This window comes from Crinia signifera, chromosome 4 (genome assembly GCF_055691185.1).
Source record: "Crinia signifera chromosome 4, ASM5569118v1, whole genome shotgun sequence".
Classification (NCBI taxonomy): Eukaryota; Metazoa; Chordata; class Amphibia; order Anura; family Myobatrachidae; genus Crinia; species Crinia signifera.
In genome coordinates this window covers 158,042,125-158,059,363 of record NC_139220.1, presented here as the reverse complement: position 1 = coordinate 158,059,363, position 17,239 = coordinate 158,042,125, and the positions used below count along the sequence as shown (strand labels likewise).

The 17,239-nt window shown below is 39.5% G+C and overlaps 1 protein-coding gene across 2 annotated transcripts in view; it reads left to right on the top strand.

Annotated features, from left to right (window-relative positions):
- The window catches only part of POT1 (protection of telomeres 1), a 109,771-nt gene that overhangs the window by 77,094 nt on the left and 15,438 nt on the right, over positions 1–17,239 (top strand). For both annotated transcript variants that reach the window (XM_083182857.1, XM_083182856.1), the window contains 3 exons: positions 4,418–4,574; positions 8,235–8,440; positions 15,467–15,599. In XM_083182857.1, the coding sequence (XP_083038983.1) occupies positions 4,418–4,574; positions 8,235–8,440; positions 15,467–15,599 (496 nt within the window). The remainder of the gene's footprint in view (positions 1–4,417; positions 4,575–8,234; positions 8,441–15,466; positions 15,600–17,239) is intronic.

Below are 17,239 nucleotides of genomic sequence, written 5' to 3'. Positions count from 1 at the left end.
ATTTACTTAAGTGAATCTTATAAGGTTACTGACTCTCCCTAGGTTTAAAATTGGTAAAGAGTGTAATAACAGGAGATATTTTGGAGTACAACAAAACATGTAGTTATCATGTGACAGAGTTGGGTGTGCTAGTATAACATCTAGAAAAAAAAAAAAAAAGGGTACTCATTGAATTGTTTCTTATGATGTTTTCTCAAACATACCGTCTCATAAGCCATGGACATTACCACAAGGATTATAAGGTTTCTAAATGGTTACAAACAAGATCTATTGTAATAAAATTTTACTTTTACTAATTAATACAGTGGTGATTCAACATAAAGATTTGAAAGTAACATATGGTATATTAAAGAAACACACTTATTTACATTATCCCAAGTTTATAAAATTGTATTTGAATTTGTGAATATAATTAAAATATGGTACTAAACGGATGGTGACATTAAAAGGAAAGTTGAATGAAATTATTTGGGTTGAAAAAATTTAGTTTATTGAACAGGTGTGAGTGATGTGATTCCCTACAGTTGGTTTATTTGGTTGAACCCCAATAACTGGTTCGCATAAGTCAATGTTATATATGCTTTAAGAAGTTTGATGTTTTTGCCAAGATAATATTATTGATTTTTCTGTATACTAGTGAAATGCTTCAAGAAGGTTTTCCGATGTATTAAAAGAGAAACAAATGATGCACAGTACGAGAGATATGAACTTTTTTTTTGGAGATCAGAAAAAAGTTGAGGATGGACTGATAATACAGAAAATCAACTAATCAATAAATCTATGCTTTTATTATATTCTGTTTTCCTGACTGCCGCTATTATTGCTGCAGATGACTTTAGCTTGTTGCACACTGTACTATTCAATGCGTATGAGGCCTTCCCTTTGCGCTAAACAGTTATAATATGTTAGAAGCAGCAGCCATTTTGTTGAACCATGACTTGCATAAATATTATGAAATGGCTGATCATTCAGAACAGAGCTGTAAAAGTGATTTCTTATAGACTATTGTTTTTGGTTTTAGAAGCTTAAGAATGTGATGTTGACAGTATAATAGAACAAGGACAGACACCTAGACTCCACAATCATCAACTATATGGGAACAAGGCCACACATGCGTAGACCCACAAGGCCACTGAAGTTGGGTGTTGGGTTAATTATGACATCATGATTGAAAGCAGAGCTTTCCAATAAGACTCAATGCTTATGAGTAATTAATTAATTAATGTGATAAAGGTTTAAATATCAGAGTGATAGAAGGAGGAGGAAGGCAGTTGAGGAAGAACCAGCAAGCATGGGGGGCTGGAGGTAATTATGAAGGAGGTTTAATCATGGCTGATCACTGTCCTTGAAAGGTGTCCATTTTGATTTGATTTAGAATTACTGTTTAAGTATTAGCTAATCAATTTTATGTTTCTTGTGTTAGTCTGTATTTGCAAATACCTGTAATGAAGCTATTCTTTAAGTAAAGCATTGCCATACATTTTATAATAAGGTTGTGTGGGTGTGCAATCATTTCAGCGTTGCCGTTATATTTAAAGGTAATAAGGTAAATATATTTGGTTTGGGTTATTTATCATATCTAATCTTATCAGATAAATATCGGGTTTATCACCAGGGTGCGGGGGTGGTCCACGGAGAACCAAACATTTTCGCAAGAAACATTGAGTTATTATGCTTGTGACTTCACATGTATATTTGTATTTATAATATTTAGAATTATTAATAACTTTCCTGATACTCAGCATTGATAGTTTCAATCCTTTGTGACGAAAAAATTCTTTTGACGCCTTTTTCTTAAACAAGTGTAATAAAAGTTATATTTTAACCTTATCATTACTCTATTCATCTTAAATATCATTCATTCAAGCGTGCCCCAAAAAACCTTTCTGGTTCTGCCTTTTTTTGTCCCCCTTGGACATAAACCCCTTTGTACACAAATAAACTGTCAGATCGGACAGCCTCAGGCAATGGTGAAAGGGATTGCGTGCAATATATCATATGCAAACGGCCCGCACGCAATAAGGGAGATCTTATGCAATTTCTCCCTCCGAGAATTCGTATAAATGTATGGGGGCCTTAAGACAAATCTACAAGTATAGTTTCCATGTACAGATATGTCGCTTCTCTAACATAGAGAATCCTTAGGGGTCCATTAAAGCCATTCTCAAACTCGCAATGCAGACATTGGGGCAGATGTATTAAGCCTGGCGAAGAGTTAAACTGGAAGGAGAGAACGCACCAGCCAATCAACTCCCAACTGTCATATTTCAAACACAGCTGATTGGCTGGTGTGTTATCTCCTTCCACTTTATCTCCAGTTTATCTCTTCGCCAGGCTTAATACATCTGCCCCAATTTTTATGTATGATAAAATGCTGGGAATACTTTGACTTGATGAGTAACACTTTCTTCTTGCTATCACTTTTCCCCATTAACAAAAAAGTGCAAAAATCCACAATTTCACACATTTTAAGAAAATGGTCCTGCTATTTCTTGGACAGTTTTTTGGTGTCCAGGATGGTATCCCCACTTACTTATGAACATGTCCTAAAGGTAGAACAGTCCTGTAACTATGCAGAATGTCCCACAAATTGGAATTTCTAATTGTATCTAATTTGTTTTACTGCAAGCTTTTATGCAAGTTTCATGGTTACTTGTTTCCTAGCACGGCGCCAGCGATAAAGATTGTATCCATCGGGACCACCAAAAATCGCGTCCATCGCATGCAACCAAATCACATGCGATGCGATCGACGCGATTTTTACATTGGAATCGATTTAAAATGGTCCCTGAGACCCGATTTTACATTGGCCACAATGTTAAATGGCCCCCAGACCCCAATTTTTATTGTTTCCCAACCCTGATGGGTTAAATGCCCCCCCCCATTGTTAACGCCACCCCACGATCAACGCCAACCCGAAGCGTGGCGAGCGTGGCGGTACGCGTCCTCCGACCTTTTCATACCCCCACTATCCACGTCGGCGTGGAGTTTATTTTATATAGTGTGGTGAGCTACCGAGCCCGAAGCGTGGTGAGCAGACGCGCATTACTTCACAGGTATTACGCGTCACCTCGCGGGACTCGCTGCGCTCGCCACGCTTTGGGCTCGGTGGCTCGCTGCGCTCGCCACACTATATAAAATCAGCTCCACGCCGACGTGGATAGTGGGGGTATGAAAAGGTCGGAGGACGCGTACCGCCGCCCCTCGCGTGCTCGCCATGCTTCGGGTTGGCGTTCATCGTGGGGTGGCGTTTCAATGGGGGGGGGGGGCATTTTTTATGTAAAATACCCATAAGGGTGGGTATACAATGAAAAGGAAAAGGCTAAAAGTAGCCCTGAAATCGCGTCGGTCGCATCCATCGCATACCTTAAGTTAAGGTATGCGATCACCTACGACGGGCGCCGTGCTAGGAAACAAGTAACATTTCATGATACAAAATTTTGCAAACTCTGTCCTTATTGAATTGACCCCCAGATGTAACAAATGATCAAGCCCTTCTATAAGAAGTATCTATTTTTCTAACTGTAAAGCTCCGTACACACGGATCAATATATTGCCAGCAATCATATTGCTCAATTTCTCCTTTTCATCAGCGACCAGAGAATGGTCGCTGATGAAAAGGAGGTTCTGCCGGGGGAAGCCGCAGGGGGACACAGCTGTTTGCCAGGAAGCATGGTCCTGCAACTATTGCAGGGATGGTTGCGGGAGCACGCTCAGCGGCCATATCCCCGGCGATTCTTGCTAGAAATGCACCGTGTGTATAGGGCTTAAGTCATTGACAAGTTTCTCCACTATACTTTTGGCTCCTGGTGGATAGACAGAGCTTAATATGCCATCTATACAAATTAAGCAAGTTAGATTTGTCTACATTAAAAATTCTATAACTTTTTTTTTTGCATATTAAATCATTTAAAATGCATTTTTCCATGACATTTTTTTTATTGATTTAAAGATATCTATTCAGTACCTTACTGCAGGGTTTTATTTCTATATCTGTTGCTTCATTGTGGAAATTATGTTTTGTAATGTTTGGGAGCAAGTCACTGTTCCTTTTAATTATATATGATTTTATAATGGTGGTGGTAAGTGCTTTGCAGGAGAGGGTGAGTAGTTTGGTTCCAAGTCACTTCTGAACCCATTTTAATGTAGGGACTTACAAACGTGGAGCAGAGACAAAGGTCTGTATTCTTATTTGTGGAACTTACAGTAACTCTGCAAAAGTTATTATACTGCTATAGATACTGCAAATTGCCCACAAGATAAGAGAATCAGTGTTGCAATTGTAATAAAATTGAATATTTCAGCACCGTGATGGTTTATGCAGGAGTCTGTTTATTCCTGTTAATACGTATTATTTTGTTTATATAGAATCTTAAATTGCTTTTTTTTTTTCTTTTCTCTTTTTTTTTTTTTGCAGTTCTCCCAGCTCACCAACAGTGGCAGGTAACTAATCTCACCACTGTCATTAAAAACAAGGCCCCTCAGAAATTTCGGATCAGAGCAAGATTGAAAAGTTTTCAACCCCAACACCTCTATGAATCGGTTAAGCTTCATTGCACTAAATGCAATTCATTGTAAGTATTTTTCTATATTGTGAACCATGTAAAAATAAAACAGATTGAAATGCAAATTTCACTGTATTATTCAGTTGAATAGACTGGTTTTCTGTATAATTTTGTATCCATCTCCCTCTCAACTTGTATTCTGTCTTCTCAGCTAGCAATGCATTTTTTGTGTGTTATTTTCTCTGAACTTGTCTGTATCACAATATATATTGCATCTTCAAAGCAATTGATATTGTAAGCTAAAATGATGAAGTTTTTTTTGCCAGTAGATGTCAAATAAATGCTTTTGTACTATGGCTGAGGCAATTGATCGGCTACTGAAATCTACACTATGTTATGTGTAAATCATTTAGTGTCCCTCTTGAGAGCAACAATTTCAGCTTTAGGTTCCCTAGTGGTTAATTTGAGCCTCCTTAAAAGTAATTGGTAATATAATAAAATGGCACATCTCATATGTTTGTGGCTCTATGGTGTATGATATATTAAAGATAAAGTATCTGGTAAGTCCCATAATAATAAAACAGATTTCCAAATAATCACCAGGTAGAGAGATAAGCATTTGCTAGACTATAAATAAGGCACCTTTTGATGCTACCTTTCCTTGTGCATCCACTACATACCAAAGCAGAATGCAGGTACATTTTATGTTGTTTCTAAATTACCCTGACTAGAATAATGCTGCAAATTGCCATATTTTCGGTTAATACATTTTATGCTAATAAAAAACAGAAATAATTTAGCTCAATTAAATTATATACTGTATTTTGATCATTTAAACCCAAAGAGGTTTCTCAATTTTATGTTCTCTGTCATATGGTGTGTACAGACGATACCAATGTTGCCGATACAGACTATATCGATGTTGCCGATATAGTGAACATCAGAATCCCTTTTTAGGGCTTGCGAGCCCGATGCGCGCTTCCGTGTGAGCGCAAATCAGCAGTGAAATAGATAAGGCAGGTAAGACTATATAGTGCAGATCTGCACTGTATAGTCAAAATTGCGCCACTCTAGCATGCCGTGCGATGCGAGTCCCCATGCGATCTGATCGCATCGGGACTCGCATAGCACAGCATATCGCCCCCGTGTGTACACACCAATAGTCTGTTAGTGTGCAGTTGAGTATTTTTTATTATTTGTTATTGTTTACATATCCTATTATGCACTGTCTTTTGTGCAATTAGCTGTGTAATAATGGGAAACATACGGATGACTGGCGGTCAGAACACCTATGTAGGGGATGCGGTCATTTGGTCTACTGCATTATGGTAGACAGTCATTAGGTCGAATCCATTAGGTCGACATGCTAAAAGGTCGACATGACTCTAGGTCGACATGGGAAAAGGTCGACATGATTCTAGTTCGAAAGGTCATTAGTTCGACAGGTCATTAGTTCGACAAGGTCATTAGTTCGACATTGTCTATGTCGACATTCACAAGGTCGACATGGAGTTTTTCACAGTTTTTTGAGCCAACATGTGCCGACAGGCGGTATTTCATGCCCTACCATCCACTAGGGCGTGGTGGGAGAATAAAATAGTGTGCCGAGCGTAGCGAGGCACCGTGCCCGACGCATAGCGAGCGATGCGAGGGGATGCAGTGCACTTTAAACTGTGTCCATGTCGACTGTGTTGACATTCAGGTAAAAAAACAGTGAAAAACCCCATGTCGACCTTGTGAATGTCGACATAGACAATGTCGAACTAATGACCTGTCGAACTAATGACCTTTCTACCTAGAATCATGTCGACCTTTTCCCATGTCGACCTAGAGTCATTTCGACCTTTTAGCATGTCGACCTAATGGATTCGACCTAATGACTTTCGACCATAATGCAATAGACCAAATGATCCCAACCCCTATGTAGGTACCCTGATGGAGGCAATCCTGACAGTTACCAAGTATACTTACCTGCCTCCTTTACTATAACCTTCATGCAGGCAGAGCTGAACTCCGACTCCGATATGATTCTCACAGGACATCGGTGTCAAACAAATGCAATTTTGGCCAATTTCACCCGTTTCATTGGAGTCAGATGACATCGGCCAAAATTGCATGTGTATGGGGACCCTAACACTTCCCTTCCTGTTAGTGCCTAACCCTCCCCGCTACTGATTTGTAAAGCTATGTGAACTAATAAACATCATTATTCTCGGTGTAAGTTAGATTTTGTGAAAACATGATTTTTATAAACCACATCCAATATGCACTACTGACCTAATCCTGGATGCACTACTGTATTGGCACCATTTTTGATTCATTGTTGATTTTATAAAAATAAAAAAGAAACCTACATGCTCTACCAGTGTTTTTAGCTTAAAGCAGTCTTCCTTGTAGTAATTTTAGGTAGCACTCCAGTTTCCTGAACATTTGTATTTAAAGCTGTTCTGTATCTTCATATGAAATGCTATGTTACGTAGCATTTTGTATGGAGATATAGCCACTGTTGCACACAGGATATAGGTATACCACATATCTTTTTAATTAGAGACGAGCGGGTTCGGTTTTACTTGGATCTCAAAGCGGGATCTTATAGGCTATCTAAAACACATGACAGCCGATATCCAATCAGAAAAAAATCCCAAATTTCGATAATCAACTTCCACTGTGCCCTCCTTAAAATACATACAGATGTGTCCACATACCTTTCTCAAAATCTAGCCATTTGACTCGATTCGTCATGCCATGAACCATTTCTTTTTTCTAGAATCCATCCAATCGCTACTCGTGAAAAAGCAGTTTAGCCATGTTGTACATATTGGGGTTTATTCTGGTTGATTCATTGCGAGTCAACCAGTCCTTGCGAGTCAAGCAGAACCCGCCCTGCGAATGATGATACGCTAGCCCACCATTCCAAAGGGGCATATGTTTGAAATGTCATGCGAGTGGATGATTTACATATACATCCATCCGCATGCCAGTAAGAACCTCACATATCTTTCGATGGTCGCCATCGAACGATGTGGTGCGCACACACATCTAGAAAGTGACTCCCAGGTCTCTTTTATATGCATGTATATTCTTAGTGAAATGGGCAGGCAGCTGACATCCGCTGATGTCAGCTGCCCACCTACGTGACAGGTGATTTACCATGGGAGCACCCATGAAACGCCATGGGCAAGTACCCCATGCCTGCCGACCCCCACCCAAAGGCCACAAGGTTGGTTGCGTGCACCCAGCGGTCAGATTGTTTGCCGTGGCTGTACGCACCCAACGACTGCACGTGCGCAGAAATGCATCTGCGCAGACGCAAAACATTGGCCCCGTGCAAATGAAGGGGTCGATGCGAACGGACCAGAATAAGGTCCATTGAGCCAAATAAAGCAAGAAAGGAAAGGTAATGGACACATCTTTTATAGCAACCATGGTTCCCTAAGGTGACAATCTCATACCTTCATATATGATGCCTTGTTCTTATGCAATTCTGGAGGCATGAACTTTTCATCTAAGGGAACCCTGGTTGGTTTTACGAAAAAGATATAATTTTTGGTTTTCTTGTATGCATGTATATCATTTTTAACACCTTTCCTTTTGACCCAATTTTAATTTTCCACTGCTCTTTGGCTAAAGACACACACAGCAATTGCAACTTAACTTGTTATATATATGTGCTTATCTCTATAGATTTTAATCATTCTAATTTTATTTCTATAACTGTTCACTCTTTAGGCTTGATGTCCCAGATGAAGAGCAACTAAACAATATTTTTCAAAAAAACTTTAATGATAATCCAATCACAAGCACCCAGAGTACTTTCTGGTATCAGTCAGCAATATGGAAGACCATCAATCAAGGAAACCGGACTGTAGTTATGCATTTTGTTAAGAAAAATGACATTTTGCAAAGTCCAGAAGACTCACTAATATTGTTAGAAGGTAAGCATCCTGTATCTGGAAGTATTAAACTGCAGTTTACAACTAAAGCCTCTGGGTGTCAGCATCACTACATATAAATTGCAAGGCACAAAGTGCTTGGCGTTCTTGGGTACAAAAGTGTGTTTCCAATTGTTATGTCTTTTTTTCATTGTTTTTTTTTGCGCATTTAGTAAATACAACTAAAATAAGTGTCTGAGCTTATGTTGCACTTATTTCATCCAAATATGATTGAAATCTTAAGCTTAATACTGCACAGTTTGATGCATCAGACAGTAAACATGCAAAACTACGGTTTGCCTTCATATTTATTATGTGACAATGCACTCTATTATTTATTTATTTATTTATTTATTAACAGTTTCTTATATAGCGCAGCATATTCTGTTGTGCTTTATAAAGGGGACAGTGATACAACAAAACGGTATTTACAGACAGTCAAAATGTAGGAGGGCCCTGCTCGCAAGCTTACAATCTGTAGACTCTACTACCTGAAACGTGTTCTTTTTCCTTAAAGTAGGCATAATGGAAAAACGACAGAATGAAATGTTGATTTAATGGCATCTTTATTATAGAAATAATAGTATGACCGGTTTATTTGATCTGGTGTCCAAAACCTGTGTGTCATATAATGTAAGATGCCTGACATGGTTTCCCGTGCTGTGTGCTTTTTTCCGTACAATTTTTCTTTTTTTTTGTGTGGGGGGGGGGGGGGGGATATTTTTTTTATATGGTTTTGAAAATAGAAAAACACCCTAAAACTAAAAATAATTATGCTGCTGCAGATACACGATATATATTAAAAACCATTATACAGTAAGGCATAAGTTAAAAATAAAGATAAGATATACAGTAGTCTTCCCATTTTAGGATTAACGTACCACAATCACCCAAAGGCACCATTCAGGCTCTCATAAGTAACAGAAATTTAAAAGGTGCACAATTTCAAAGTTTTTGTCATGTTAAAACACAATAAAGCCAAACGGTACAGGTTATAATAAAAATATTATAGAGTGCAAAAAAAAACTGTGATCTGTCCAGAGCCCAACATTGACCTAAATGAAGTTCCCTATTACCCCCCCCCCCCCACACACACACACACACACACCCTGTTTAACCTAACCACAACCTAGGCATCCCTTGATCCCTAAACATATTCCCCTATCACAATACTAACCTAACCACCCCCACCCCCCCCACCCAAAAAGGATATTGTAAAATATAATTAACAAGGGCAATAGACCACGGGTTCTCAAATTCAGGCACTAGGGCCCCACACGGTGCATGTTTTGCAGGTCTCCTCACACAATCACAAGTGAAATAATTAGCTCCACCTGTGGATCTTTTAAAATGAGTCGATGAGTAATGAATGCACCTGTGCACCTGCTGGGTGACCTTGAAAATGTGAACTCTCCAAAACAGCGAGGCTTGCAGCTAATCCAAGTAGCCCGCTGCATTTAGCCGCAAACCTTGCATTTTCGGCAGCCGCACACACAGTTTCCATGACGCTGTGTGTGCATGGGGGTCAGTTGAATACGGACTGTGCGAGCTGTGACAGCGAGCATTCAGCACTGCACGCTGTCACAGCTCCCAAAAAGCATTGAATATACCCCAAAGACTCAGATGGATTTCTAAAACAGCGCTATGATATAAATAGTTAATTAGCAGCAAAGCTCTCTGCTGTGGTGTCTCTCACATTGTGGCCTGTTTTTCAATACAGAACAGACTGTAGTAAAAGCACCAGAGCATAAAGCAACACCCCAGGCTGGAAAGAGGAACTGCATGGGTTTGAAAGGTGCAGGGTTCTAGAATGAACACAGAATTCAGAAAGTGAGAGATTTGGTAAGGAATCTCCAGTTTTTTTAAAGCGCCAATCATTTACACTTCAGAACTAGTTTGATTTTGCAGTGTAAATGATTGCCGCTTTAAAAAAAACACTGGAGATTTCTTACCAAATCTCTCACTTTCTTAATCTCTCATCCTGTTAAATTTCACCCTAACAGTCCATGTTCGGATTCTGGGCAGTGGGAAGCTGCTGTTCATCTTCTGACCACCGACCTTTGCAGATTTTGCATATGTATACCAAATACAAAGGTGTCCATTCTCATCCATATTGCCATGTGCGTACACATCAATATTATTTTTCGAAAAAAGGGGAATTCCACTCCAGGCGCTGCAAACTTTAAAGCTGCATATGATACTTCACAAAAAAAGGTCACCGGACCTCAGAAAGACAATACTGCAAAAGAATGGGGAAGTCTCACGTGCGCTAAAAGTCCATATGTAAATAGGTGATCCTTGAAAGGATATAAGTTCTTTTTCTTCTTTCTCGTCTCACACCATTCCAAATATATGGAGAAACAGAAAAAGAATATACCAATTATTGATATGTATATACTAATTACTCCTCTCTTTCTTCAATGGGATCTAAAAAGAACAGAGAGCGTATATCCAAGATTTCCAAGAGTGCTCCAAAATAATTTTAGAGGGTCACCCCACTCGTGTATATAGGGACTGTGCTCACATGTATGCTTACACAAGACAGGGTGTGTGAACTCTCATAAAGGTATCTTTGGTTAAGATATGACTCCAAAAGTCACTTTTGGAGTCATATCTTAACCAAAGATACCTTTATGAGAGTTCACACACCCTGTCTTGTGTAAGCATACATGTGAGCACAGTCCCTATATACACGAGTGGGGTGACCCTCTAAAATTATTTTGGAAATCTTGGATATACGCTCTCTGTTCTTTTTAGATCCCATTGAAGAAAGAGAGGAGTAATTAGTATATACATATCAATAATTGGTATATTCTTTTTCTGTTTCTCCATATATTTGGAATGGTGTGAGACGAGAAAGAAGAAAAAGAACTTATATCCTTTCAAGGATCACCTATTTACATCAATATTATGATTTTTTGCCACCACAGGCGCATGCACACCATACAATCCTATGGATCACTGGTGAATAACCTGTCCTCTAGCATACACATGATTGCACTAATTGCAGCAAACGTGCTGCAGGTAGGACGAGAGAGGACCTATCTATATAGAGCGTTTTCACCTCTCCACAATCTAGTCAATGTCTTCTATGGGAAAGTGCAAAAAATCTCCTGGTCTGCAAATTGGCATGTACAGTATATATGTTAAAGTAGGAGCACTAATTTGCAAAACTGCATTTAACCTGCTCATTTTCACTTTAGTGCAGAATCACTTCTTTTTGTTTTCTTTTTTGGTTTTGGTAGCCCTTGTTTCTTATCACTTCAGAATGGTTTTAATACACACATTTTATTGTACGTTTGTGCAGTAATCCCAGCAATTTGGCAAGGTGGCTCATGTAATTCCTGTCTTCTGAGGTATTAACAGCCTGCTAGACAATAGTAAAAGCATTTAATTACATCATATACGAAATGGTTTTGTTCATACCCACAACTCATCTGCAAAACAATGCTTGTCTTCTACTTTCTAACATTTTCTGTGTAGAGACTATAATCCATAATATGTTCTAGAAGCTTTGATGTTTGCATCTGAGCATTTGTCGCATTTTGATAAATATTTAATGTGCAGTTTTTGTAGGCCTGTTTTTCATCACTAGAAATTTTTTTTTTTGGACTGGTCAAAAGCTAAAATATAGACAGCATCATGTGTTCATACTCCATATTATGGGGTAGATGTAGTCATTGGAGAGAGGTAAAGTACCCGGCAATCCACTCCTGACATTTTTGAAACAACCTTTAACATGACAGTTTGGAGCTGATTGGTGCTTTCTCTATTCTTCTTTATCATTCTCCAATGCTTAGTACATCTCCACATATATGTATATTGTGGGAACCTATATAATTGTTTCTGCTTTTAATATTAAATAAGTGAAGAATTTTTGGTACTTATGTAGTAGCCGGGCGCCCAATTTGCATACGTACGGCAACGTAGTGAAATAGCATCACATCGCATGCGATTTTTTTGCATGTGATCCGATCACATGTGATGCCATGCGATTTTCCTATGTAATTTATTCACTGCTCTCTGGCCTTGGCGGTGCGATGAGATCTATACGCTTGTATGACATCCAATGGGATTTAGGCAACCCCCGACTATCTACGCCACCCCGAAGCATGGAGAGTGCAGCGGAACACGTCCTCACGACCTTTTCATACCCCCACTATCCTCGTTGGCGTGGATTTGATTTTATATATTGTGGTGAGCCACCGAGCCCGAAGCATGGCGAGAGAATGCGGAATACATGTAACATAATTCGCGTCCACTTGCCATGCTTCGAGGTGGCGTGGATAGTGTGGGGGGGGGGGTGCCTAAATCCCATTGGATGTCATACAAGTGTATACTACATTAAATGGCATCGCACCCTATAAAATGACATGCAATTTTGCGGGAGGTGTGATGCGATCTCATCGCACCGCCCAAGGGCAGTGAATAAATTACATAGGAAAATCGTATTGCATCGCATGCAAAAACCGCATGCAATGCAATTTTCTTACGCAGAATCGCCCACTAAGCTATTTGCTTAATGGGCGCCTGGCTACTACATAAGTACCGAATTTTTCACAAAAACAGTTTTACTCAATTTTCAATACTGGTTTAGTAGCAAAACAGTGTTTTATGTTTCAGGAACTGCAGATGAATTACAAGGTCCTCGGAGTTGTATTGAGTGTGCTAGACAGGCTTCAAAATGTATTTTGTAGCTAAAGAAATATAGGTTTTTTAATTCGTTATAATCTACATAAATTATATGCTGCTGTCAAATGATCCCTTTTTATGGAGACCTTCAATCTTCATAAAATGGCATTTAATTGGCAGGCTAATGCACAAATTAAGCACTTTTTTATCTTCCACTAATAGAATCTTGGCTGGCAGATTGTTCCAGGAGAGCCGGTGGTCCCCTGGCTGGATCTTTATTAGCCAGGGAGTTACCACAAAAATCTACAATATTGCATTTTACTCAGACATCTGCAGCATGAATTTAAGTGTAAATCAAATATAAGGGTTTAAAAATAAAGGGTTTCCTCCATCTAAGGTTAAAGACTAATAGTGTTCTGTGCACACAAATAGCCTTATGCCCTGTACACAATGGGAGCTTTCTGCTGAGCGACCTAGCATCACTGGTGTGTGGTGAGCGATATAGCGATCTGTCACTGTCCCTGTTCTCAATAGAGAAAACATGGGCGATGACTAGATTTTTACTGCATGCAGTATAAATCTAGTCAGGCGATAGCGATGCGTGGGACTGTGTGTCTTCAGGGGCCATACACACAGAGCAATGTGCTTAATTTCTAAGCAATCCAGTCATTGCTTAGAAATGGGGCTTTAATCGCCCCATGTGTATGCCCCATTAGCCTGTGATAGGCAACCTATGTTAAAGGGGCTTCTAGACTTTAAAATTTTGCACCTCCACTTTTTGGGAGGCATTCAATTTTCGGTGTGTATTCAATTGCATAATCTTTTCCACCTGACTAACAGGTCACTGCCGTAGAACTGAGGGGACATTGATGTATATAGCATCCTTACTTTGTGTGTGTTAAGCCTCTCAATGGACTCCCATTGTGGACTGTTACTTAAATTATACAGCCAGTTGTGAATAGATCCCTTTTGGGATCATTTACCCACTGGGTTCTGGATTATTTGAATTTAATTGATCAGTCTGTAATACATTAATTCGAGCGGTTTTATATAGCTTTATATGCTTTATTTAAATATATATGTTTGTGTTTAAGGTTTACGTTTGGATGTGCTTTCAGGTGGCCACCTGTTTAATATTAAGTGAATACATTTAATAAAAAAAAAAAAAAACTGATTTTGTGTCTTGTTACATATAATGAAGACAAATATGCACCTGATTTAATAGCGCAGTACCATTCGTTTTTCTTCTTGCATCTCGGGTCTATGTCCTCTATAGAGGTCACAAATTGTAATTCAAGCTATGCCTTAAGGTCCATACACACTAGACGATATTGGTCACAATGTCCCTCAGAAAGGGCTATCTGAGCGATATTGTGGACAAAATTGCCTAAAGTGTATGCTCACTGGTTAATGATGCACACACCTGCGTGTCGTTAACGACCCCCTCCCTCGTCTAAGTATGTCCGGACGAGGGAGGTCATTGTTAACGAAGCCCATGCCGTAGCAAAGCCATCACCCCCCCTGCCGTCTCTTACCTCGGAGCAGGTATCGGCAAGTGTGTATGCAATTGCTGATGCTTGTCTCGCAGGGTTCCCGGTCCTTGCCCATATGGCGGCAGGGGACATCGGTTAGTGTGTTTGTGCCTTTACTGTGTTATCTTTCACACAGTGATGTACAGTATAGAAAACCTGCATTGGGGACATAAATCCACACAAATTGAAAATGGGGGCATCCAGATTAATATCATTTTACTATGTGCTGTCCACAGAGATTTCAAGTAGAAATAATGCAGGTTATCACATGCTATTCTAATGGTTAACAATTATAAAAAAAAAAAAAAACTACAGAAAGTCTCCTCCAATGAAAAATTCATTTATTTATTATGGCAGCAGATCTCTTTAAGTAAGATACACATACACATGTAATATTTGGTAAAAAGTGGTTAAGCAAATGAATATATAAAACTGTATATAAAAAAATTCAAAAATAAGTGTTTATGCTTAAGTGCAGTCAAATGATTCAATATTGCTTAAAAAACAAATGCAAATGATTTTGTGTATTGTTAGTTTAACGCCAACATCAAATAATTTGATATCATGACACAGATAAAAATTAACTCCAGTCCTTAAAGCTAAATTGTGTACATTTCTTCATGTTACTGGATGTTAAGTACATTTTAATTATAGACTAAACGAAGTGGTGCAAAAACATATTTTTTTTCTTTTGTAGAACCAGGTAGAGAAAAGTTAAGATGTAGTTTAAAAATATGAAAAAAATGAAGCAGATTGCACTGCAGAGGTACATACAGGTTGCATAAAGGGAAGCAGGTTATTGAGATGTTCCATATGTTAGTTAAACGCTGTATACTATTTTGTAATAATTGTGCATTGATCCTAGGTGCAACTTTCAATGAAATTTGTAAACTCTCAAGACATTTTGATAGTATTATCCTTGTGAAATCTAATCACGGACATCTAGAAATTGATCCTTCGTCTCCATTTCTCATTCAAGGCAACAGATGGCGCTATGGGTATGTTGTTTTGTTTTTCTTTCAAGAGAACAGTTAAAAAAAAAAAAATGCATAACAAATCTATTCTACAAATATATCACCTGTTTTATTTGTTTTATCTGGGGGTGCATCATCAACTACGTACCCACTATGTCACTGACTGTGCATGCTCCCACACATCTTTGGCAACATTCTCCTTTGGCCCTCAATACATCTATAGCGAGTGCCATGCTGCCAAATGCATCATCACCCACACTCTGCTGTTGCTGACATTGGCAAGTGTGTATGCACTTGCTGATGCCGGATCCTCTCGACCCCATGCAGGGTACACACATTGCCGTGTGATAAGTGAACCAGCTGTTGTGTTTTCTTCAACGACTGTTAATAGTGGTCTTGTATAATATATGTTATCAACTTTTGTGAGTCAGTCCTATTACGGCATTCAAGATATATAAAGCATTGTCAATACAGCTGTTGCCTACAGTAAACTACACATCCCAGCATTTTCTGCCAGAGTTTTAGCATCCCTGAATAGCAAAATTGTGTCAGAGCATGCAAGGACTTGTAGTTTCTTGACAGTTGAAGAACCACAGGTTTGTCTGCAATATCAGCTGAAGAAATTGTGCCTACAGCAGCTCTGATAACAGATGTGATGTGGTGAAGGAGACTGCATTCAGGAGGCTATGTGTAGTAGACTAAAATAAAACATGTATAGCTGCAGGAGGCAGACAGCACACTGGCGTAAGAAAGAAATTGATTGCAAAAGTTGAGCAGATGGAAACTCTTTGTTGCACAATGGTGAGTGCTCAGCAGCTTCTACATGTAGTGTTCCTACTAGGAACTGAAGCGGGCAGGGCACTTCTGCACTGGGGGCAGCATAAGGGGTGTGGACCGGGTCCGCCAACGTCACTGTTGTGGGCGGTCCCAGGCTACCGACCTCACAAAAGGGGCGTGCCGGGGCTGCGATGTCACAAAAAGGGTCAGGCCTGGCTGCTGCCATCATGAAAGGGGGCGGGCCTGGCCCCGCCAAAGACACTGAGCTGCTGGGGAAGCGGGGCGCTGCTACAGGGGCAGGGCGCATTTTGCAGCGCCCCGCTAAAACAGCCTAGCGGGAACACTATATAGAACATATTTCTTTTTAAGAAATATGTCACTGTCAATGGCTACAATGGTGTCAGCTGACCTACGGAAGATGGCTTTGCCCATGAAGCCCCGACCTCAGGAGCACTATTCTGAAATAAAACAAACTGGAATATCTGGCCAATGGAGACATGGCAACCAGTGAAACCACAGTGGTGAGTCCGTAAACCTGTAGTGTGACACCTCGGCTGTTAGGGCTCCTTAAGGATCGATAAGGAAGTTATACTACAGCAATCTGCATGACTTCAACCTGATACATACGGGCGACTGGAGGTCAGAATACAGATGCCGGCATCCCAAATGAGGGAATCCCGATAGTTGGGAATCTGGCACCGGTATAGTAAACGTCTACATCACGACCACCAGGATCACTATTTCATTAATTTGATAGTGTTTGTGTGTAAGCAAAGATCCATATAGCAGATACCCAGATTTGATTAATCAATTCTATAATCAAATTGTAAGAGCTGGAAAGAGCACAATATTTAAATGCATAATAATCGCCTTTTTTTAACTATTCT